At 39.9% G+C, this 24,362-nt stretch overlaps 1 protein-coding gene across 6 annotated transcripts; it reads right to left on the bottom strand.

Moving 5' to 3' along the window:
* Positions 1-587: 587 nt before the first annotated feature.
* LOC121951347 (transcriptional repressor p66 alpha-like) lies at positions 588-23,807 on the bottom strand. 6 transcript variants are annotated; one of them, XM_042497630.1, is made up of 11 exons: positions 23,664-23,807; positions 12,832-13,367; positions 9,372-9,504; positions 7,784-7,912; positions 7,602-7,679; positions 7,395-7,514; positions 6,908-7,102; positions 5,286-5,547; positions 4,383-4,792; positions 2,860-3,118; positions 588-1,829 (listed from the first exon to the last, which is right to left on the bottom strand). In XM_042497630.1, exons 2-11 carry the CDS (start codon positions 13,362-13,364, stop codon positions 1,690-1,692), a joined length of 2,259 nt encoding a protein of 752 aa, XP_042353564.1. In that variant the 5' UTR covers positions 13,365-13,367; positions 23,664-23,807; the 3' UTR covers positions 588-1,689. The 6 variants fall into 6 exon arrangements, with proteins under 6 accessions (XP_042353564.1, XP_042353569.1, XP_042353567.1 ...); XM_042497635.1 differs by having other exon boundaries at positions 2,995-3,118; XM_042497633.1 differs by having other exon boundaries at positions 6,908-7,081.
* Between the last annotated feature and the right edge of the window lie 555 nt (positions 23,808-24,362).

The raw sequence follows: 24,362 nt of genomic DNA, 5'->3' as shown, positions 1-24,362 counted from the left end.
ATGATCCAATATTGAGCAAGGAATTAGTAAAAAGTTACAATCACTTGAAAATAAACACAAAAACAATTAAATTGTTTGAAAAGGGTGTTTAAAAATACTAGTAATTGCATTGCATAATTTTCAGTTTATAATTATGGTAATTAGAAGTGCTGTTCTCTGGCTTATCTTTAAATCTTCAATCTTGCCAAGTTGCTCATTGCTTTTTTTTTTCTTACTATGGTTGAGAAGAAATCAAACCAATTTGCTTGAAAAAAACAAGGTAGCATATTTTACAAAACTACTTACCATCTGTTTTTTTTATTGCATTTAAATCAATTTGTAAAAAATAAGAATAAAAATTATAGTAAAAACTCTTCTCTGTTCATTTATGGTGTTCTCTCCTTTTGTCTGTGATTTCAACAACCTGTCTTTCCTGTTATCAGCTCGCTTACAAACGGTTATCTGAGCCCTCTTTGTTACATTTTTGCTCAGTGAAATGTTCTTTGTCTACTCTTAAGTTTCGCTTCAATGTTTGACCTACGCACTGGAGGAGTCATTATGTTTGGATGTATACTGACCCCCCCAAACACCATAGATGAAACCAAGTCTTTAAAATGTATATTTTTATTATTTCTTTAGGAGCTAGGAAAAAAGTAAACCAAATAAATTTTAACATGTTTGTACAATGCAGTTAAGATTGGGAAGCAGAGAAATTCTGTAGTATGGTGAGGGGTAAAAGATAAAGGTTTCATGTGTATTCCAGGTTCTTGGTAGCTGGGAGATCGCCCCTTATAGAAATGATTCAGGGCTACATGTACGCCGCGTATGCAATGGATTATAGCTGAATAAATCTCAGGCAAGTTCTCTGGCTCCAGTGTGACAAGTTCAGCTCCTTCAGAGTTTGCATTTTCTCAGCAATGACATAACACTCAAAATAATCTTACAATGTTGACATTGATATAAAATAAGCAGATTACGGATGGTAATTACAGATGAGTTAAGCAACAACACCACGCTTCTTCAGCTACGGTGTAAAAGGAACAGAGGGGTTACGGGTAAGCATGCTGTTAAACAGGGGAGAAAAAAGCTAGAATTAACTCTTCATTTGTGGAAACCACAATATACTGAAAAATAACCAAAAAGAAAACAAAATAACTTACTGTAAATACAAAATAAAATTCAAAACCTTTAACTACAGGAGTGATGTACTGAACATTTTACAACTCAGTTATTTTGTTTTTGCTTAAAATAAATGTGTATTTTGTTGAATGTGAACTCTTGGGTATGAATATAACCATTCAAGTGTCAATAGGTTGGATCAGTTTGACCCACATCATGGCAGAAAGGGCTAACAAGCCCATAACAGAGTACTTACTTTTAATCAAAGTACAATGCACACATAACCCTCTGTACACCATCATTTACCCGCCCAGTCTAGAGGACAAGAGTACCCCGGGGGAAGCCCTTCAAGTATTTTCTTTGCCCCAATCAAAATGATTTCTGCACAATTACCAAAAAACAGCGATTCTCAAAATAAACAACAGAAAATAAGAAAACTAAAAAATACAATCATACTTAGGTAAGGAAGGAACGTTTCTTCACTTTGAGAGATTGTATTTGCTGAACAGTCCTCCAGGGGTTGCTGTTGACCTTATTAATGGAGCTGAGGAACTTGAAAATAAATGTAATAGTACTTGAGTACTGTTGAAATTATTTCCATGTGTTTGCAGTCTGCGAGATCGACGAGCGAGAGGGGATCATGTCCAGCAGGTACTCTCTCTGGCGAGCGTCGACGGTGGCTGACGTCTTGTGGCCTGTCAGGCTGGGGTTCACGTAGGCCATAGTGACTCCTGCGCACATGCAACAGAGCAGCAGGTCAAGAGCTGGAGAAAGCTGCGTGCTGGCAATTCAGTGCCGTTTGAGTTGAATAAGAAAAAGCAATATGATTGGAAATAGCACCTGAATATATAGCCACCTGCACCCCACAACCATTGGTGAAAGAAGTAGTTATAGCACACTGTGAAAATACACTAACACGTAAAAGTCCTGCACTGAAAATGGTACTTACGTAAAAGTAAATAAGTATAATCAGATAAATGTACTTAAAAGTATTAAAAGTAACCCAATGCAGAGAATTCAAAAAGAAAACACATGAAAACGAAGGAAAAAAACAATAGAAAAAAATCTATATTTTTAAAAAATAAAAAAAACACCCCAAACTCACAATTATTTAAAATAAGAAATTAAATCCAAATAAATCTAAATGGTATGGTAAAAAAGCAAAAAAAAAAAGTGTAATATTATTAATAATAATATTTTAAAAACTCTTCTTATGAATTTTATGCGAAAATCTTAATCTGTAATGTCACTAAAGCATTCAAATAATTAAGTAAAAAGCACAATACTCTCTGAAATGTAGTGGAGTAGAAGTATAAAGTAGCATGAAAATAATATACTCAAGTAAAGTACAAGTACCTAAAATTCATCCTTAAGTACAGTACTTGAGTAAATGTACTTAGTTACATTCAACCCATTTCCCCACAACACAGACAGACACAGAGGAAAAATGCCTGAATTTCTACTCTAAGGTTTAGCGGTGACACCCAGGAAAAGTAATAAACCACCAAACTGAGGGACTAAAGCAGGAAGACTGGGATCACTGGCAGGGGGTGAACTGGAGACTGGGACTGACTTGTCCTAAAACATCTCCTCCTTAACTGTATTTTTTTTCTAGTGTATTAGATTAAACTAGAAGGCAACTTTTGCTTTAGATTGCTAGAAAAATTTGAAAGCAGGATGTTTAAGGTTTGCTTTTGGACCAGACAGGAATTTGAAAGAGAGTAGATGTCAGCCGGCAAGCTGGTATTAATGTGAGTCTACCTGTATTGATGTTGCTCTGCTTCTTCCATGCAGTGGATGAGGCACTACCTCCGCTGATAATCCTGCCGCCGCCGATTCCACTGCTGCTCACCTTTGAACTCGGGACAGAGCGGTGGGAATTGCGGGCATGCTTACCTGGCCGGCTGACCAAAGCTGCAGCCGCCACTGCACTCTGCAGCTGAGAGGAGGAGGAGAAGGAGTGGGGGACGCCCCTCACCCCCAATGATGAGACACCGTGGGACAGCTGGCCCTGGGAGCTCTGAGGGGAAGAACACAGAGAGGTAACAGTGACATCAGCTGCACAAATGCTCCAGTTCACAGGATTCTTATGACTGTGAAAAAACAGGAAAAGTCAGGGAATTTTTAAAAAAGCAATTCTGCATGCCTGTAGAAGTTTTGGAAAATAAATAAGAAGTTTTTAGAAAAGTCAGGGAAACTGAAACGGAAACTTTTATGATAGAATTTATTTGTATTTTTTAACTTATCTGTTATTTAGCCAGGAAGGTCCCCTTGAGATACAAGACCTCCAGGGTCCCCTTTTCAAGCCTTTAAAGGCACCGAAGAAGTCTTAAAATGCTTGGATATTGAAAGTTTATGAATATAAGAGAGAATATAATATAAGAGAAAATATAAGAGTTTATGAATTTTTAATTTTTTTTTTATATGTTAATTCTCAAAAAGTTAAAAAGAAATCCTGGTCAAGGTCGGCACAGTCAGCATGATGAGTTTCACTTTAAAAAAAATAAGGTAGTATAGTTTATATTAATATTCAGGTAGGTTGATATTTTTATAGTCATGTTCAGGCAAATCAGTCAAGTCACTTGATGTTACGCTGTTTTCTGCGTGGGTGACGTCAGACTCAGAACTGAGTTGCAACTTGTTCTTTGACAAGATGTAAATTTGTACAATTCTGAGAAAATGCCAATTATTAGCGACTCATTTCACTTGGAGAAGTTTGACATATGGCTTGACAAAAACCAGGACCCATGACATTCAAAATGCATACTGTGTAGTTAAAAGTTCAAAATTTCAAAAATGGGTCTGGCAACTTCCCCCGATGACTAACTTGATGTCCACTGCGAGCTGCACTGATTCTCTCTCCTCCACCATCAAACCAGGGACCATTTCAGGTTCTGTGTCCTCAAACGAAGTCTTAACAACAGAGGTACTATGGGCACTAAAGATATCAAATTCTCACGATTCCTACAATTTACCGGCATGTGAAGATACAAGCCAACTTTCTCAGGTCATGTTACCTGACAGCCAGACAGCTCCCTCATTTGCATGCAGTAAGCACAAGTGCTCACATACAGCATATGCACTTTTGAACTGGCTCCTTATTTTAAGAAACGTATTATTGCTTTTTTACATGGATTGTTATTTTTCATGTTATACAGACATCTCCGACAATGCGTGGTCATGAAAATAAGTCCTAACTGCATGGAAACATTATGGAAAAGTTATTCTAATTTATTGGTAAAAAGTGTCTAAACCCTGTTTTTAAGGGAGAAACGGATTCCAACCTGCTTGACGGAGTGATGGTGAACCATGTTGGCTCCTCGGCTGGCCTGGTGGAGGTGCTGGAGGGAGGACGCTCTGGCGTGAGCCTGCTTCAGCTGCTGAGACACCAGCTGCTCTGCTTTCATCGACGAAGAGGACGAGCTACTGTGGGAGACTGGTGAGGACGTCTGCTGAAAAATGCGCTGCTCTATTTCCTGCTCTTGTTGCAGTGCTTTGACAAAAGCAGCTTTCAGCCTATTGGTGTGCTCGGCTTTCAAGATCTTTTTCTGATTGGATGACATGCATTGTTCACAGAGGACTACCCCGCCTTTTGACTTGTCGTGCCTCCAGCGGCAGGTGAAGTCGGTGTTGCACTGGGTGCAGGTGAAGGGGTCTCTGGTAATGGTCTTGGACAGTGCTATACCTGTCTTTCCTGGATGGAGAAAGATGGAGGAGGGACTAATGAAAAAAGGAAAGAGGTGCTTATATGGTGTATAAATAGATAGATAGATACTTAAATCCTGGGTGAAAGCTGGGACTTCCTGACTACATATACTTGTTTGAAACAGATCCAACACCTCAGCCTGACATCTGGAGCTGAAACTTACAATTTCATTATTGACGAATGTGTCAATTATTTTTTCAATGAATAATTCCCTTAGTTATGTAAACCGCCCGTCACAATCTAGAGCAGCCCAAGGAGAAATCACAAAATTGCCAGTGTTGTCAAACTAGCAGTCCAAACCTCAGGATGTTCAGTTTACTATCATGTGTTACAACCAACTTCATATTTTGGAAGGTGAAACAAAAAATCCTAAGCATTTTTATTTTTAATGATTAGTGGTGATTATTTGTCTTATGACTGGTTGATCATTTTACCTCTACGACATGTAAACAAGAGCAATTCAAAAAGAAAATGAACACACCTCTGTGGATGGTATCCAGCAGATTCTGTACCACTTCTTCTAGTCCCACCAAGTAGATGAACTCATTATTGGCTGCAGAAGGCATAAAGTTAAACTCTGGGGCAGGGGGCTTGGGTGGGGGAATCTCCAGTAGGGTCTTCTCCAGTTGTTTCCGCAGGGCGAGTTTAGCTGCAGCTTGGCGGCTGGCTGGAGAGTCATTCGAGCTAACCACAGACACGCTGCTGCTCCCTGCGGAAGAGCCTTTCAAACTGGATGTCGAGGCCTTAACAAACAAGCAAAGACAGGAAAAAACAAAACAGGTATAAACATCCAGACAAGCTCCAGATATCTTTCATCTAAAAAAGTTACCAAAGGGCTGTTGGTGTTGCAGTGTGTTAAATGATCAAACAACAGTGATCAGGCAGTTAGGGCCCTATTCAAAGCTCCTGTGACCATTAGAGTTTCAGAAGCATCTGGTTTCAAGTTATAACGTGGTATGAACACTGACAGTTACACCATGGGTACTTCTGCTTACCTACAGTACTGAAAAAAGAATGCAATCGGACAGTGAATTTCACCTTTATTTTCAAAAGCAAACTCCGATTAGAAAACTGGTTTCAAGCTTACGTTTTGATTGTTTGTTTAACCAAAAAACATTCCTTGAAAAAGTCCCTGTGATTAAGGTAATTAGGGATGCACGATAATACTGGCATGTAATCGGTTTCGGCAGATAATGGCTTTATGATGAAATGTCGGCCCTAATTTTGACTATTGTAAGGGTTTTCTTAAGGAGAGCATCATCTGTGCCTGTTTAGGTCAGATGACTTTAGCATTTTTATTTAAAATTTGTTACATGAAAATAAATATGGCATGTTTTACAAGAAACCTAAGTTGAAGTTGTTTTGCTTTTGCATTTTCCAGTGAATGTGCAGATTTTGAAAAAAGCATTGTATTTTATGCCTGCATCTGCCATCAGTGGGCCATTGCGGTAAGTGCAGGCATAATATATACCAGCACAGGAGAGACATAATACTTTCTGCAATTAGGTGGGAAAACATATGGCCATATATCAGCTTTGGCTAAAATGAGTTCTTAAATATTGGCTAATCAGATATCTACAATATATGTTGATATGTTTACTTACGTGGGCTAACAAGGGCTAACTCCCACGCTGCGTACTCCAAGACAGTCAGTTGATTTTAGATAATGTTAACCGTAAAGCATACGTGGTCATCCAGCCTGCTGAGTTATACTGGCTAACTCAGAGGCAGCTTAATGAAACACTGAGATTTGAACTCAGTATAATAGTATGGGGTCACTGTGCACTTTTGCTACACCCAAATGTTGTAAAATTCATCAAAGAAAAATATAAAAATCACTACATTTGAAATGCAAATTGGTAATTGTGTAAGAGGGTATTTGTTATTATTATTTGTTGTTTTCTTATAGTACATTGTTCTGTAGTTATACTTAAAGATCTTTGCCTGAAATGTAGGCAAATGAATGAGAAACTGTACATTTTATATTCAGGCAAATTAAAAATACATCTACTTAAGTGGGACATTTTAATGTTTTTCCACCCTGAATTGTAAACATTTTATTCTTTTTTTTTTTAAACTTTGAAACACCTGGTAAATACTGACCACTGTGTTGGCGCTGCTGCCAATTCTGATGAGGCCTGATTGGACCATGCCTCTCTGGCTGTGGCTTCCAGGGGCTGAGGTCCGGGGGCCCAACAGCAGAGGAGGGGGTCCTGAGCCTGAGCCTCCCGCGGCGGCCAACTGCTGCTGCTGTTGCTGGCGGAGAGCCTGGATCTGCTGTGGAGATACAGAGATGGGCTAACCAGGACAATGAGAGGGATGGCACGGTGGGACATCACAGACAAAGGTAGTGGAGGACGAGGAAGGGGCATCAAAAGCACCGAGGCAAAGGAAACACACAAAGAGAGACAAGCGCAAAAAAAGATCATAAGTTTAAGTGTAATTATTTCCCTGCAGTTTGTCCCGGAGAGTAAAACAGAATTAAGATGGTACAACTCAGACTATCATTGCCCTGACAAATAATATAAATATGAAAAATTTCATTTTAATATCTTAGTATGTTAACAGTATTGCTAACTTCGGGACTCACCTGTGCTCCTCTGACCAGAGGCGGCATTATGATCTGAGAGCCATGTTTGGACGACACCTGTTGCCCTCCTCTCACCAGCGGAGGAGGGATGACCGTGCCTGAACTCCTGCCTGTCAAAATCTGGTCAAAGAAAGAAATGATTATCAAATGATAATGATTTCACACAGAAAAGCTGCCTGAGTGCATGTTTCAAAGTGGACCATTCACCTGCTGAGATCCTTTATTGCTTGTAATTGTTCCTCGAATTAGAGGAGGGGGAGCAGATGAGCCGGAAAGACCTGAGGGCTGAAGAGGAAACGCAGAGAGATATTAAACAACAAACAGAATGCTTCAAGTGGAGGATGTGTTGTCAGGACTCTTCTGCGTTGATGTGCATAACAACTGTTTACCTTCTGCAGAGCGTCCTTCTGTATCTGACTCTGTCGAAGTTTCTTCAGCAGCACCAGCTTGGCCTCCTCCAGTCTCAGCTCCTCCTTCAGCTGCTTAATGATGCGCTCCCTCTCTGCTGGGCTGCTCTTCTACACGCCGCAGACAACAACATCACTTACACCACAGGTTTTTACAAAAGACAATAACCTGGTCCAGTAACTAAAACATTCAATGTAGCCAAACTGTCCACAAATAGAGCACTTCAGGGATGACGTTTTTCTGTGGGTCAACATCACCTTGGTTCCCTCGTCAAAAAGCCTACGAGATTTGGATTAGGGTTTTGGATTACAGAAGTAAATGAGCTCTGTGGTAAACAAATGTTCATGTTTGTTCAGCAAGACAATCTTCACAAATGAGCACCACTTTCAGGATTTGAGGCCTAAATGCAGTTGCCCTAATTAAAAGCTAATGCTAGGCTAAAACAAAAACAATTACAGTCAGATCGCCACCACTACGAGGCTCTAAAGCCGTGTTCGGTACGGTTCAGCATGATGATGTTCTGTAGTCCCATTTAGCCACTTGTTAGCAACAACCTTTATTAAGACACATTTTCTGAGCTCTGAGCATCAATGTGGAAGGGTGTGACTGTAGAGTGTAACGTAAATCTTTGAGGTTAGAAAATAACTTGTTCACACCAAGGTGCAGCTTAATCAACTTCCCATGAAAAGCCAATAGCACAAGCCAAAATTATGATTTAAACCAATCTCAGGATCCATTTCAGTGGGAGAAAGAGCATGAAATGCACCAGGTTATGCTAGAAAACTGGTATTGGTGATATAGATTTAAAATACAATGAATCACAAGTTTCTATGTATTGCTATCACTTGCTTTAAAAGCTCTGCAATGGATGATGAACAGCCGATTTTGGAAGTGAAATGAAGAATTATCCACACAACAGCACTTATTTTCACTACAAAAACCTGAAAAAGGTGGCATCTGGCTGGAGGGAGATCACCAGTAAGCTGAAAGTCTCTAGTAAATGACAATTGCTTATGACAACCTACTTGCTGTTGGCTATACTGTACGCCATTTCCAGTAAATATCACAGTATAAAATGTGTGTTTTTTCTTATAAGCAGTACAAATGAAGAAAGACAACAAGTAGTCACCCATCTTCAGTTGATAGGTAGCTTACATGATTTGTAACAAAAGTGAATATTTAACTGGTTTCGAGGCTTTCTTGCTGTTAAGGCACGGTGTAAAATTCATATGAACACGCTTTTCCCTTTAAAAGATTTTTTAAAAGTGTGTGCAGTGCAGCTGCCACATGACAATGGCAGAGAAGACGCACAACCACAACATTGTCAGGAATGTGTTACTGGCACGAAAACATAAGACCCAGACAAATTTACTTCAACAAGATGATTTTGACATATTCCAAAAGTAAAGTATTAAGAATGCATTACTTAGTCTGAGTTATTTAATGTTAAAATGATACAAATGACATATTTGGGCATGTATCCTGTAATCTGTGGTGCACCAGTTTTTAAAAGAAACCTTCCCAACAGTAGAAATGCATGACTGCTAGCTGTGGGTCCATGTGTCTCACCATAAGCAGGTCTGTGTCCAGCTCCTTAAAGTGGCTCAAGCCGTTCATCGGTGGACTGGGGGAGTCATTATCAGACAAGATGATGACATCGTCATCTTCAGGGGACGGAGGGCGCTTCTCCCTTTTTATACTGCTGAACACATAAGCAAGACAATTTATAGTTCAGTATTTTATAAATCAAGCACTGACACTACAAACAGTGACCACAAAACAGTATTGTATCAGTTATGTCAAATTTATTGCTCAGATAAAATGTATAAAGTTTGGCACTATGGCAAAAAGTTACTTGTTAAAACCACTTAATATCCTGTTTAACCCTTTTGTTTTCCCTTAGTTATATTCAAGGTTCGCAAAGTCGTTTATTCCCACACTGTCTGAAAGAATCGCAAATATTTTGAATCAGCTTGTTATAGCTCTTTACTGAAGCGTTATGATGTGAAATAATCCAGGGCATATTATTATGGCTGTGCTATTCCATCAAATAAGATATTCTGGTGCATTTTATACTTCAGCCAAATTCAGACATTTTTTGAAAACACTGGTATCTCCAACAGAATTTGGAATAATGAAACTTTGGTTTTACAGTGTTTTGGATGTCAGTATATACTCAACTTATATTGGCATACAATGTATAAATGATCACATTTGAAATGAAAATTTTCTGGATGGGAGGCAGTGATGTAACCGCAATCTATGAATATCTGCACAGATTAATATAGCAAAAATGATAGATCTGCACAGCTGCAGATAACTTTCAGCATTAGAGTGATGTTTGGAAGTATTTTGACTATATAAACAAACTACATTTGCAGTGCACACTATGTAATGTTATACTATCATAAGTAATCTCTACGGTCTGTGCAGGACAAAAAGATAACCCAAACCTCTACACGCATTTTCAATTGTACATTCATTTCTAACCCTGTTCTCAAGTGTTGTTGTTTCTTTTGTGATATGTGATAATAATATAATGTGAACACTTGAATATGGAAATCAAAGTGCACACCTTTAATGCATAGTATGAGTCTGTACTTACTGATCCAGTGGAACTGAGTTTAAAAACATGTTATGGCTGTTTCAGGCAGATGAAGACATATACCTCAAGTAGCTCAAATTTTAGCATCAATCAGCAATGTCTGTATTCGCAGAGATCTGCTCCTCAACTATAAGTAGAATCTATGTATTGATCTGCTCTGGTTTAGTATAGAAAGTCCAGACATCGCTCTGCACAGCTTATCTTCATGTTGATGCTATTCCGACAGCATAAAGGGGCCTTAAAGGGGAGCTTCACCCAATTTAAAAAAAACATACACTTTATTCCTACAGTCTCAGACAGTCACACAGTACAAAAATATTAGTAAAAATGAACAACACTCTCCCATCTCCCATCCAAAAACTAGAGTGCCGTCATAGGGTATAAAGTCTGCAGCTGCTCCACAAACAATTCATTTAAAAAGCTGTTAGGACACTGAGAGCACCCAGAGGAAGGTTCTGCGTATATGGTTGCATTATCTGTTTCAGAACTTTAAAAACAACAATAGAATAAAGTTCATGTGGGTATATAAAAATAAAACAAACATTGTGTGGGTCCACAAATTCAGTCTCCTGTTGATTTTTCCATGAAGTTATACTTAATGACATCACAAGTTTAAGACATACTTCTCTGTTTTCTGGCTTTGAGAGAGAGTAACTCGCGTTCACAAATATTGATAAAACTATCCCGGGCCATGGAAATGACATTTTGGAATTCTGAATTTAGATGACATCCCCCTTTAATTCCAAGGAGGGGCAAGGTGGGACTCAAAGTTACTGTAAAAGGTCTTTCAGCCACAATGCAACGCCTGTTTGAGAGCATGCATTTCCTGTTTAAACAGGATATCGTTGCAGTGCATAGGCATGTGACGCATTTAGGGGTGACCTGCATTGGGTTGCATACGTCATTAAAAGCAAGCTAGGGAGATTAAAGCATACAGGAATCTTGGTTTTGGATCAAACCCACACTTCTGTCTACAATAATCACATGCACATAACACACACACTCCCTCAAAACACATAAAGCGCCTCCTGCAAAGCGGCTGGTTCAACTGCAGGCCATATGTGAGAGTAGATGACCTAAATTCTTTAACTATTGGTACTTAAAAACTGAAGAACATGAGTAATGCTCCTCCTATAAACAAGTACAGTCTTGTGATCACACATATTATGTATTCCAATGAAGCCGTTAAAGTCTACACATGACATCATGAGGCCTGTCTGTCCTCGCCGCCGTCCTCCTTATGTGTGTGTATGTGTGTGTGTGTGCGCGCGTGTGTGTCTCTCCTCAGAGCTTAGCGCCATCATCACTTCCTGTGGATTAATCACTACTCTTCCAAAGAAGTCACATGACCTCAAAGTCATCGTCACGTGACACACTCACTTTTCCTCCTCCCCCCTGCCCTCACTGTTCCTTCCACTGTGGAAACCATGGCAACAACCGGCTGGAACCGGTTTGTGACACACGGCTTCATTTTGTGTGAGGGGAGTTTTTAGGGTTCAGGTGGCAAGTGGGGGGAAAATGGAGGTAGACTAAAAGATACAGTTAAACATCACCTCTTAGGACAACAGCCCCCCCTCCCCCCCCCAATCTCACCCCCCAATCTCACCCCCTCTATCCTCCACAGTCATTTTAAAGAACATCAGGACAGTAAAAGTAATGTTTTCCCACTTTTCAGATTCAAATAAAGTATCATATATAGAGTTTACCATAAACTAGGGTGGCAGCAATACATTAGTTTCAATGTATACCGTGGTATTAAAGTTGATGGTTATCATATTGTGTACTTATCTGCAGGAAAAAATGTATTTAGATGTTGCACTTACAGTTTACATCCATGTCTGTGAAAACATGGATGCTTCACATACAGAAGATCTGTATAATCAGCACAGTTTGAATGTGGTACTTGAAGGTTGTTGAGTTGTCCTGAAAACATGTTGTATGAGGTCACAGAGACCTTGACCTTTGACCACTAGATTCTAATCAGTTCATTCTTGAGTCTTGAGTGGACGTTTGTGCCAAATTTAAAGAAACTCCCTCATGGCCATCTTCACATATTGTGTTAGTGATAATGAGATGGATGCAAGGTCACAGTGACCTTGATTTTGAACACTAAATTCTAATCAGCTCCTTGTTGAGTCCAAGTGAAAATTTGTGCAAAATATGCTGTATAGACAGACAGACAACCCAAAAACATAATGTCACTGACTACAACTATCGCCTGCATAGACGCACAAAAATAGGAAATAATAAGTGTTTGTTCGGCACCCAAAACTGTCTATTTTTTTATTTCTTTAAGGCTAACTGTATTCGATAATAATAACAATGCTTATTGTGTAATATTGGGAAATCGTGATATATTCTGAGATGTTTATTGTACCATGAAAATCGCATATCGTTGCAACCCAACCACAAACCAGCTCTCACCCTCTGGAGGTACTCATGTCCACAGGCTGCTCCCCCGTCTGAACTTCCACTTTGATGGTGGCCTTCACCTCGCCTGCAGCCAGCATGCCACCGGACGCCTTCTGCTCCATCAGTCGGGCCTGGCTCCTCGTATCCATACCTGGCTCTGTCCTCGCCTTACTGCTTTTGTCATTGCAGTCAGTCCGATTGTCTGAGCTGGGTTTAACCGTCGTCTGTTGTCTCTGGGTCCGCTCCTGATCGTCCGTCACCGGCTGAGAGGTCAAAGGTAACGCTAAAGATAACGGCGACCGGCTCTGTTCTCTCTCCTGCCCCTTCTCATGCTCTGATTTGAGCATAGTCCAGCTCTGATCGTCCTGTGCCAGTACAGGGTCAGGTTCAGGGTCAGTTTGTGCCTGTGTTGTGGGTTCATTCTGGTCCAATTTAGGCCTTTTGCTTTCATTGTCAGCATCAGAGGGTTCTATAGACAGAGGAGCAGCATCCCTCTCCAGTGCCCTCTTCTGGCTGCGTGTCTGGCGGACAGCCTCTTCAGACATCCCCTGCAGATAACGGAAATAATTACTGTAATATCTGTCTTATTATATTCAAAAATGTGTTACCAAAAATGGTTACAAATCAAATACATGGCACAGAATAAAAACATTCAGAAAAACATGTTTAATGCAGAGCTTTAACAAGTTGTTGGTCTTATAAACTACAATGGGCACAACATCATAGGAAAAATGTGTTAAGTGTACTCTCTTATGCTGAAAATAGGAGCAATATGAGTGTCAACCTACAGGGGTTAAATAATTAAGCTAATGCAGAAGTCCCAAAAACAGTTCCTCGAATGGTCACTTGAGGCTGACTTTAAAAGCAACCAATCCCCATAGATACCCATGTTAAAATGCCCAACTTCATAGCTGAAATTAACATGTTTGCAGCTCGGTCTCTACGGCAAACTTCAACATTCATGACAACTATGTGGGGTGAAATTTTATGTATGTCACCCATTTACATTTTATTAACTGAGAGTTAAGCATAATTAAAAGTGGGGCCACTTTGACTGACAGGCTATTTGTGAGGCATCGCCACAGTCTATGAGTTAGATCAACCCTTCATTCCTCTACTGCTCCAAACTTTCATCCAAAAATGGGCGTTTATGGTTACAAAACTCAAACTCAAACTAGTTGGTGATGTCACAGTGGCTACGGCCAGGTAGCCAGTTAATAAACAAACATCAATTATATTTATTAGTTAATATAACAAATAAATTGATTTTTTTTTAGCTTTTCAACATTTACTCTCACCACTCATCTTTGCCAAGAGGCATATCCTGTTGCAGTAGCCATGTGTAATAATATATATAATAATATATAAAAATAACAACAATACAGGGATGTCATACAGACAGGGAGGTATGGGTAGGTACGGGTTAATGACACATAGAAAATCAAAATAGAGAGCTTGACTGTAGTGGTGCCTGGAGAAGATGATGATTATCGCAGGGAAGCTGCTGTCTGGAGATAGTTTGGGCAAAAAAGTATTTGAGGATTTTGTTAATAAATAAGCTCTTTTTTGATACTTTTTGTGCACTATGGCAACTTATTTTAATTCAAAGTACAGAAAAAAATCATGAATCAATTCATTTTCATAATGAATTAAGAAATGGTCAGCGCACCACGCTTAAGTATCACTGATCTATGGTGTAAACACTGTGAGCAAGATAAAATAGTAACTGTTGAAAGCAGTGGGAATGTTTAAGTAGCTGAATCTGGCTGGTCACTGCAGATGTGTGCAGACTGTGCACATGTTAAAACAAATTTAAAAAATAAATATATTCTTTGCCTGTAAAATATTGTAAGGGAGTTGCAGTTTGAACACTTAAAAGTTTAAGCTTCAATTAGGTTAAAATAAAACATTTGATTATAAGAAAACTACATGGGGCTCCTTTCAGGTGTTGGTTCAAGTGGAAGCTGAGGAGCTAAAAGCAGCTAAAACAGAGGAAGCATAACCAGAGAAAGCATTTGATTTCAGTTTCAAGGTTAAACCCAACATACAGTTACGTTGTCATTTTTTAAGTAAGTCCTAAAAGACGTTAAAACATCAACTGAAGATAAAGTGATAAAAGCAGCAAGTTGATTTTAGCCATTTGAAACAACAGCCACACTGAACAATTTTTAAAACAACAGTTTTAAGCTCTGATTGGATGTCGCATTTTATTCCCTCGATGCTGACGTTGTCTACAAACATACAGTACAGAGCCATAATAATAATAATAATAAAGTAATCCATTTTACTGAAAGTGCGGCTGTGATTGTAGTCCTTTTATTCAGAACAGAGGTAGACAAAACTGACCTTGAATCAGCCATGGGGGACACAGGGTGACTAAAATGGCCTCCAGACAAAACATGTGGGATTAGTAAGGTCACATGACCAAGATGTTGACTCAAGTATATTTCAAAACATCCAATTATCCAAATGTCAGTGTAAACCAAAAGCCAAAAAGAAGGAAAAAGTGAAAAAAAAGATGGGAGTACTCAGTAAGTTCTCAATGTTTAGTGCAAAAAAAGGAAAAATGAGGATCAGCAACAACAAGGTCTTCTGAAAGAGGGGTGACAACAAAAAATGCAGCAGTGAGACATGAAACAGCTGGAAGAACATGTCAACTCTGTAATCAAATCAGAGTTAAAAAGGGACTTGGGAAATATCCTAAATTAACTGGAGCATAAATTCTGATAAAATATTCATTACAACCCACGATTTCAAGTATTTTAGTAATTTATGTGTAAGTGAAATTATTTTTTAAATTCATTTCAAAGAGTTTGTGTATAACATTTCTTTTCTTGAGTCAGGCACCAATACATATCAGCTCCATTACCCCTACAGCGGCTGCTCTGCATGCCTCAGTGTCAGGTCAGATATGAGAGAAGAGAGACTGCGTGGATCAATAGAGCATTACTTTTACGGTTTTATAATGTAATGTGAGTGTATAAAAAAAACTTTCATCTGCACAATAACAAAAGAAATGTGTACTATAAGAGAGTAAATCTTACTATTGATAAATCAGTGGTCTTGGGCATCATATTCCCTCTAACACTTCTATTACAGGGTTCAATTGTAATGTATGTATGGTTTGCATAAACATACAAAACCAACATTTTTTTCTGGCAACAGGGCTGGTATGCTTCTACACCTGTACAGTAGGCTTGGGCGGTTTTTATGTTTTCATGCCTAACATTTCACCGTAGCATAGAGGATATGATGGTTTGGTTTTGTGTTGAAACAAAAGAATTAAAGGCTGAGCTACTGATTATGGAAAGTCATTGCAGCATGTATGATATTGTCTATATTACAATACTGAGTTTCATAATTAGCTACTTAGACAGGTTTTTCTGTGTTTGATACTTATGGCCCGTAAAATAAGGAATAAAAAGGTAATAAACATCCATCTCGCTAAAGGACCCAATCATACTTGTTACGGATTCCAACACATAAGTGGGCTGAACAGAGATGACGTGTTAAATAAAATCATAAACTCAAATACTTTTGTACTGGGAAGAAATCAGGTCAAGATTATATTTGGCAATACTTCCAAACAAGGGCTGTGGCATTTTTTATTTTTCCTAGTCCTGTAACATTATCCCCACCATTTGCAGCCTCCATCTTTCTCAGCTCAGCTACCTGTTCAACTACTACTGACCTCTGATGGATAAGCTGTGCACTACTATACATCACTGCAGCACAATATCTCTGTATGAGTTTATCAGAAAGATGAGCATCTGAATTTTTGGTTTAATTAAAAATCATATCTGTGATTTTGAAAAACCCCACTATACCATATTACCTTGATACCGTCAAAGCTCACTATATAGTTATTTATTTTCAGCTTTTCTACATCAAAATTGGCAGAACTGTGTTTGAGGATTTTTTGTAACTCTCCGAAACCAACAATCTGATAAGCACACACACTCAAGCAGCATTCAGACAGGTGTGAGAAGGTAAGAGAGGTTTAAACTTCCCTCAAACTCTCTCTTTTCATTCTTGACAAAAAGATTTCCGTCTCTCTAGTGTACAGCTGAGTGCAACATTATGAACGCCTTCCAGCAGGGGCTGTGCAAAAGTAAGTAATAATACACAACTGTATTGCATCTCGTCCCTTGCTTTTTACCATGGAGTATGGCTGAGGATCGGGTATAAACGTATGCCTTCTCACGTGGTGTGTGTACACAGTGACAAACCAGAGTGCGTTCACATATGTATCAACTCAGTTATCCTCTTTATGTGCACGTTAACCAAGATAGTGACCAAGACCAAAGTGTATCGAAACCAAGACTTTGGGGGGGTTGAGACCAACTCGAAATCAAGACCAGAGCAGTACAAGTCCCCTAATAAAATAATCAAAAGGCATTACAGAGGTGAATTTTATGTGATGGAATTTTCCTTTGTTGTCTATCGGAAAACAAATACAAACATTAAGGAAATGAAATCAGCTTAACCCATCTTTACCTAACAAAATAAAATCCTGACTCCTTTACCAAGACCGAGACAAAGGCCGGGTAAAAATTCAAAAATTGGTCTCCAGACTAAGACCGAGCTCCAGCACTGCAACTTTAATGTAAACATCTTGGTTTTTTTTTAAATATGGTTGAACTTTTGTCCCTTGCTGGGATACTCTCATAGAAACTGTGATACTACTGTGGCATGTGAACACTTTATCCAGGCTTCCTGTTAACTTTGGAGTTAGTAAAAAAAAAAAAAAAATATGATGGTTCATGATGTAACGATGGTCAACAAGCTGAAATAAAGGGAAAGTATGACAGTTTATCCTCAGCTGCTGAGTTAACTCACGTCAGAACAGAAATGACACAAGGTGGTTCAAATGTCAAAGGGTGGAGCAGACCTGCATGTAGATGGTCGGAAACCTAAAACGGGTTTTTACACAGAGATTGGCCATAGGACTGCCTCAAAGTCCCTATTCACACAACAAAACAACATACACGCCAGGCAGCCCTCTTAAAACAATAAAAATGTCATAACATGCCAATAACAATCATTTATTATCCCTGCTATACTGATCAACTGATCAGTATAGCAACTGATCTCACCCTCTGCTCGGACGGTAAGGAGCCCAGACCCTCATTCTTCTCCCAATTTCAGTATCAAATCAAAACCAGCATAAGATTCAAACTCGGCATACTATCGTTCATCTAAACTCACTCATTGAAATGATTTCCGCCATTATGAAATGTGTAAAAGGCAAACATGTGCGGGCCCATATGGCCTGCTGCAGGAGATGACCTGTGCTCAAAGTTCAGAATCCCAAACACAAAGCACAAGTGAGATTCAGAGACTGACTCAGACAGTCGCTATTTACTGGATAACCACAAAGAAGAAACACGGCAGCGTTATGTCCTGAATCATACTCATGCATGTAGGTTACAGAATTGAGACCCCGTCCTGCCAAGTCTGCTGAGGCCCTCGGTCTGCCCTGCGACGCACTACAGGAAGCTATGTTTTTTAGGGGAAAAGAAGGAGCACAATTAACCCTTACATCCTACTACTTCTCACACTGTACACACGCTCTCCCTTCCTGTTCTCAGAATGGTTATGGCGGCGGGCATAAAGCACACAGTGTATCCAGCATGTACCTATACAGTATATACACAGAGTCCCAATGCAGTGTGCAGAGCAATCATCTGATAACAGAGAGCTGACTAAGTTTTTTTTTTTTTTTAATACTCTGACATCACTGAGACACACATGACATGACCCTTCCCAGGATTCAGTGGGACACAAAGCACTTTTCCTGAGAACCGGTTTAAACCGGTCGCCTAGTGTGTGTGACTGTGTGTGTGTATGTGTGTGTGTGTGTGTGTGTGTGTGTATGACTGAGAGAGAAGCTGAAGCTGGTTTTAACCCTTCAGGTGCTGGAGCAGACGCCAGGCTTCCACAGTGACGGCCATTACACAGTGTGTGAGTGTTTGTGTGTTTGTGTGCGTGTGTGTGTCAGTGTGTGTGCGCGCGCACGCGCTGGCATTATTAATTCTGATGCATATTGTTGTGAAATGATGTTGGGAAGGAGAAGTTAAGACATGTCAACCCAGGATCTGTAACAGGGCATCCGAATGGCTCACAGGTTTCACATTTCATCTCCATCGCAGTTTACACACATTTCCATCAAGCACACACACACACACACACACACACACACACACACAGACACACACACACACACACAGTGGGTCAAACCCCTACCCACCCAAGAACTTGACATCACATGCAACCAGTGCAAAGGTTCTAAGGGCAGCCAAAACTGAAAGGAAAACTTGACTGTACACTTAAACTTCTTGCTGCGTACACAAGGTTACCACACACAAGTAAAGCGACTGTTCACTAACACACACATCAGGATAAAGAGGCTACACTACCCATTTAAATATTATACTGTTTTTATCACATTGGTTATGAAAGTTTCGTGGTATGAATATCAGAATTATCTCACTACACAATATTATACTGTTAAATATTCAAATGAGATGGAAATCCCGAAACAGTATCAAACGACACTGTAAAGACTTTGTGCGTTGTGTGCTGGTGGTGGTCATGGTTATGTGTCCTTAAGTGTGTTGACTGCTGCCTTTGGCTGTCTTTCTCTTGATACAATTTTCTGGCAAAACACATTATAGACACACTTATACTACAAACCAGCATCATGAAGAATGCTGACTGTTGCATCGCCTCACGTCGCTTCACGTCGACGGTGTCTCCGCTAAAAATTGGCTGCTGCATACAAATATATAATAATCGTTGGTTTTTTTTTTATTACATTACATAATTTTTGCAATCCTTTTGCAGCACTTGAGTCTCTGTGTGCATTAATCAGGCCACGATAAAAAGGCTGATCCTGTAACAAACAAAATTTTTTATTTATCTTAATTAGACTTAAAACGTCTCGAATAAACATGTAAGATATCTTAACCAACAGCTGTTTACTGTGGATGCTGCTTGGTCTTTTTTATGCTCATGAAAAGTGAGATCTAAGTCCTGACTTCATATGTCATTATCGCTCTATTTGGTTCACTACTTCACAGGGGGGAAGAAGATCACACAGTCTGTTTGGAGTTTTTAAGAAGTTTTATCTTATCAAACTCAATCCTCCAATTAACATTTGCTGTGTAATTAAATCACAAAAATCACTACTCATTATCACACTGCACTTTACAGGCATTTGACTCTTGCCGAGTGTGGCTTTCACCAGCGCACAATACGCGTACTTTAATCTGGTATCATGTTTCTACCGCTATCAGGGCGCCACTCATCCAAATCTACAGTTTATCTACACCTGTCTTGTTTTCTGCTGAGTGTCTTTTCTTTCTGCCCCGAGGTGGTTATTTATCCAGTCACTCATGGATCATGTCAACCATCAGTCACTCAATCACCCTTCATTCAGACTGGCAGACTCGCTCTCAGCCATCAGCCATGTCTGGCTGCCCATACAGCTTGTGTTCAGTGTTTTATTTACCCACTGACAGACCTTTTAACCTGTGAAAACATATTTCAACACCGCACTGTGTTTTCAGAACACTGTGCACCCACGCAGTTGCACTGCTTTGTAGAAGTGCTGCAACAGCAAAATTTTCTATCAATTATCTGGTTGTATCTTTCAGAATAACAAGTGATGGCGAGGGCGTTCTCCAAGGATCAACTAGAAATAAAAATTTCACAATAAAACAATTACGTCTGAGCTGGTATGATCCAACATTTTAGCTTTATAGCTGGCCACTTGTTTTTACTCCATGAAATAACTCTTATCAAGCCAATGCTTGATGCAGCAACTAACACCTCTGTCTACTCTAAATAGTCGGAAATGGCAATTAGAGAGCAAATTGCTGCCTATATATTTGACAAAGTCATGGAGGCTTGACTAAACAGCTGCCCTGTGACCCCTGCAGTCATGTGCAGCAGCTTAAAATGTGGCCAGCAGACGACCCTTTCCAGAACAGTGGCTGATTATACAACTGCTCTGGACTGGTCTTGTGTGTGATCACTGGAACAGTGATTTCTGGAAACTACAAGGCTGAAACTTCTGAATACTTTCTGACTCACTTGGTCTTGTAATTGTAATACTATGAATGAACACTGTCACTCTGAGATGGACAGGACTACCGGATGTACAGCTTCAACACTGTCATAACAGGTAGCTCAGTACGTCTAAGCAGAGCTTTTTCTTCTCTTCTGACTGGTGTTAGTTTTTGTTCACAGTGACAGGTCATAAACAATGCATCAATGCAACAAACAGTTAACACGCAAATAACACTTTAAAAGAACCTTTGTTCACACAAACAACTGACTTTTTCTTTCCAGATCTCCAAAAAGAAGCACTAAAGTCTCCTAACAGCAGATCGCTTTACCACCATGCCATCCTTAGTCTACATGGCATGCACTGTGCTTGGTTTCCAGTGGATTTGTTGTGCACATGTCCTAATTAACCAATGGTTACTGATAAGGGTGTGAAATATACTTGATAAAAAGTAGAGTTGCAAAAAATTATTCAATTAACAAAATAACTGATTCAGCGACAAGTTTGATGACCAATCGTTTAAAGGTCTAGTGTGTGGGATTTATTGGCATTGACAGTGGTAATGTTGCAGAACTGACACTTCTCCAGTGTGCCAGGTGTATAGGAGATCTACTGTGGCCAACATGAAAACATGAATGACTCTTTCTAGAGCCAGTGTTTGGTTTGTTCATTTTGGGATACTGTAAAAATAACATGGTGGTCTCTGTGGAAAAGGACCTGCTGCATATGTAGATATAAACGGCTTATTCAAAGGTAACGAAAAGACGTGTTTTATTAAGTTCTTATACACGAATAAAATCATAGATCTGAATATTATGTATGATTTCTGCTAATAGATGCTCCTTAAACCTTAAATTTAGCCTTGTATGTTAGCCAGAAATTACCAAAATACAATAATATTTCAGTTTTTTTTCTTACTCTTCCGTTATATTGAACTCAATATTTGATATCCTAGCTAGGCAGTAATTACAATATATACTGGGGGGGGGGGGGGGGGGGTCTAATAATCTGTCTGTTTGTACTTGTATTTAAATAAATATATCGTTTTCACCACTGTTAAAATATATACATACATTTGATAAATAATCATTTTTTTAATAACAGAATTTACGAAATATTCTATGCTAAATGCTTATTACAGATGACACCTTATATTTTCTCTGCAATTAATGATTTATCTGGAACGTTTCTGGAAATGTATCTGGAAAGTTTATTTAAAAAAAGGTTTTCAAAGGTAAATAAGGGACCAGAGTGCATTACAAAAGCATTGTTCATCAGGAAAAAATGCTGGGGGAGGGATCCCCACTTCTAAGGTCTAATCTAAGCCCAAAATGTCCTAAAATTGTAGAAACGCCCCTGAGTCTGAATAGGAGCATACTAATATGCAAAACGGTACATTAGATTATCATTGTCACTGAGAAAGCAGTTAATTTAAATATCTAATAACAGTGCAGATATTATGTGATAAAGCGTTAATTAATTCAGTATATAATCAAAAGTGTAAGTCTTAAACTAACCCAAATAAAGTTAGTAGCAGTGGCTAATGCCTTCATAACGCGATACGTGGTTTTGTCAACACACGGCTTCCGTCACTTTTAAACATCGATTTTTAAAAGCTTTTCATTGCATCCGGATAAATAATTAGACAGTAGATACTATAAACTGGTTTGTTGAAAGAAATCCAGAGCGTAAGCTTTGTCCCGAAGCGCAGCAAACTGGTATGGCTGTGGTGGCTGGAAATGTGTATGTGTGTGTGCCTGTCTGAGTGAGACAGAGAGAGAGTGTGTGTGTGTGTATGTGTGTGTGTGTGTGTGTGTGTGTGTGTGTGTGTGTGTGTGTGTGTGTGTGTTCAGCTTTAAGAGGAGGAAGACTACGGTTGTCACAGAGAGAAGTAGGAAGATTAGCTATCAGATAGCAGAACCAACACTGGTGCCAAGGGGCTTAAAGCGAGCAGCGGCGTCCACCATTAACGTAACACCACCCAGTACACCATCCAAACCAAACTCAGCCCTTTAAAAACTAAACCCAGCCCACACTACATGTGCAACTAGCCGGCTTTTTTATTATTGACACCGCCTCGGAGGAGGTGTTATTAGTTAGCGTGCTAACATTAGCTAACATCGACACAAACAAAAACACGAAGCCACTTTAGCTTTATTGATAATAACGGTTAACGTCTGTACGTCAACGGCTGTTTGAGACTTTACGTCAAAGTAAGCTAGTAGAACTCCTCGAGCCCGGCTCCCGAGCGTGACCCGCACAACCAGAACCGAACCCGGATCAGTGACCTTACTGCACCCCGATGCGGGACAACCAACAGCTCAAAAAAAAAAGCGGGTACAAACTTTTATGCCCTAAAAGTGAGGCTGTTTGAGGCTCACCGGGACTGTTTACCTGGGTGTCCCCTCCCGGAGAAAAAACCGAACTCATAAATTTCATCGACCGGCCCAAGGACTGCGCGTGCCGCCGAGGAGCCGCCGGCGATGAAACGTTATAATCCTTACCTCATTTAACGACTTCTACGGCACAAAATCAAGTCCAGGGATCATAGTTACAGGAAAATAAAATAATCTTTGGCTGAGCGAGCCCCCCCCTCTCCTCCCCAGTGCTCAACCTTTGGCTCTGCGGAGAAGTGTTACTTTTCAACAGCCCATCAGCTTCTTTATCGTCACAGATAGGTGGAGGAAAACCTGGCTCCTCTCGACGACTCCGAATAAAAGGCTCCCCTCGATCCACTTACTAAAAAACTTCGGCTTCACCTCAGTCAACTTACTCGGTTGCTTTGTCGCCCGTTCTTCGCCGATGGTCGACCAAGGAATGTTTAATCTGCAGTTAACCTCGATAAATCGTTGCTTTTTTTAAATCCAGGGGATATCCTCTTTTTTTCGGCCCTCCCCACTGCCGCGTCTGTTGCCAAATAATGCGCCTCAACACACATGGAGCCGCTGCGTCCTCTTAGTGGGCATGCGCACCTCGGCATACCAGGGCGACCAGATCACATCATGTAAGCCATTGACCACCAAGGGCCAAAGCAGGACGAGCATGCCAGGGGCCCCAGGCTCCTTAGGTCGTCCCATGACTGTACCAGCAAGTACAGAGATCCCCTCCAGCACACACACACACACACACACACACACAGTCCCAGTGAGAACCTGTAAAAACTGAGGGCATCACACATTTCACCCAAAACATTCAGCAGCATCACAATTCCCTCCCAAATATACAGTAAAGACAGTAGTGTAGTGATAGTTGATGAGGTGGATGCACTAATACGTATATGGGTAGGTTACGGGGGAGGAAGTGGGTATACCCTCCTGTAATGTATATATGGCGTTTTGGTTGATAGGTGCATACTGTAAACGGTCACATAACCCCCCCCCCCACACACACACACACACACACACACAAAATACTTTGTGGGATACACAAGGTGTCCCCCCACAGTGCATAGAACTGTTTCAAAACAGAGTTT

Source organism: Plectropomus leopardus, chromosome 12, assembly GCF_008729295.1.
Source record: "Plectropomus leopardus isolate mb chromosome 12, YSFRI_Pleo_2.0, whole genome shotgun sequence".
NCBI lineage: Eukaryota > Metazoa > Chordata > Actinopteri > Perciformes > Serranidae > Plectropomus > Plectropomus leopardus.
Note: the sequence above shows the minus strand (reverse complement) of the source record. Positions and strands in the feature narration are given on the sequence as shown.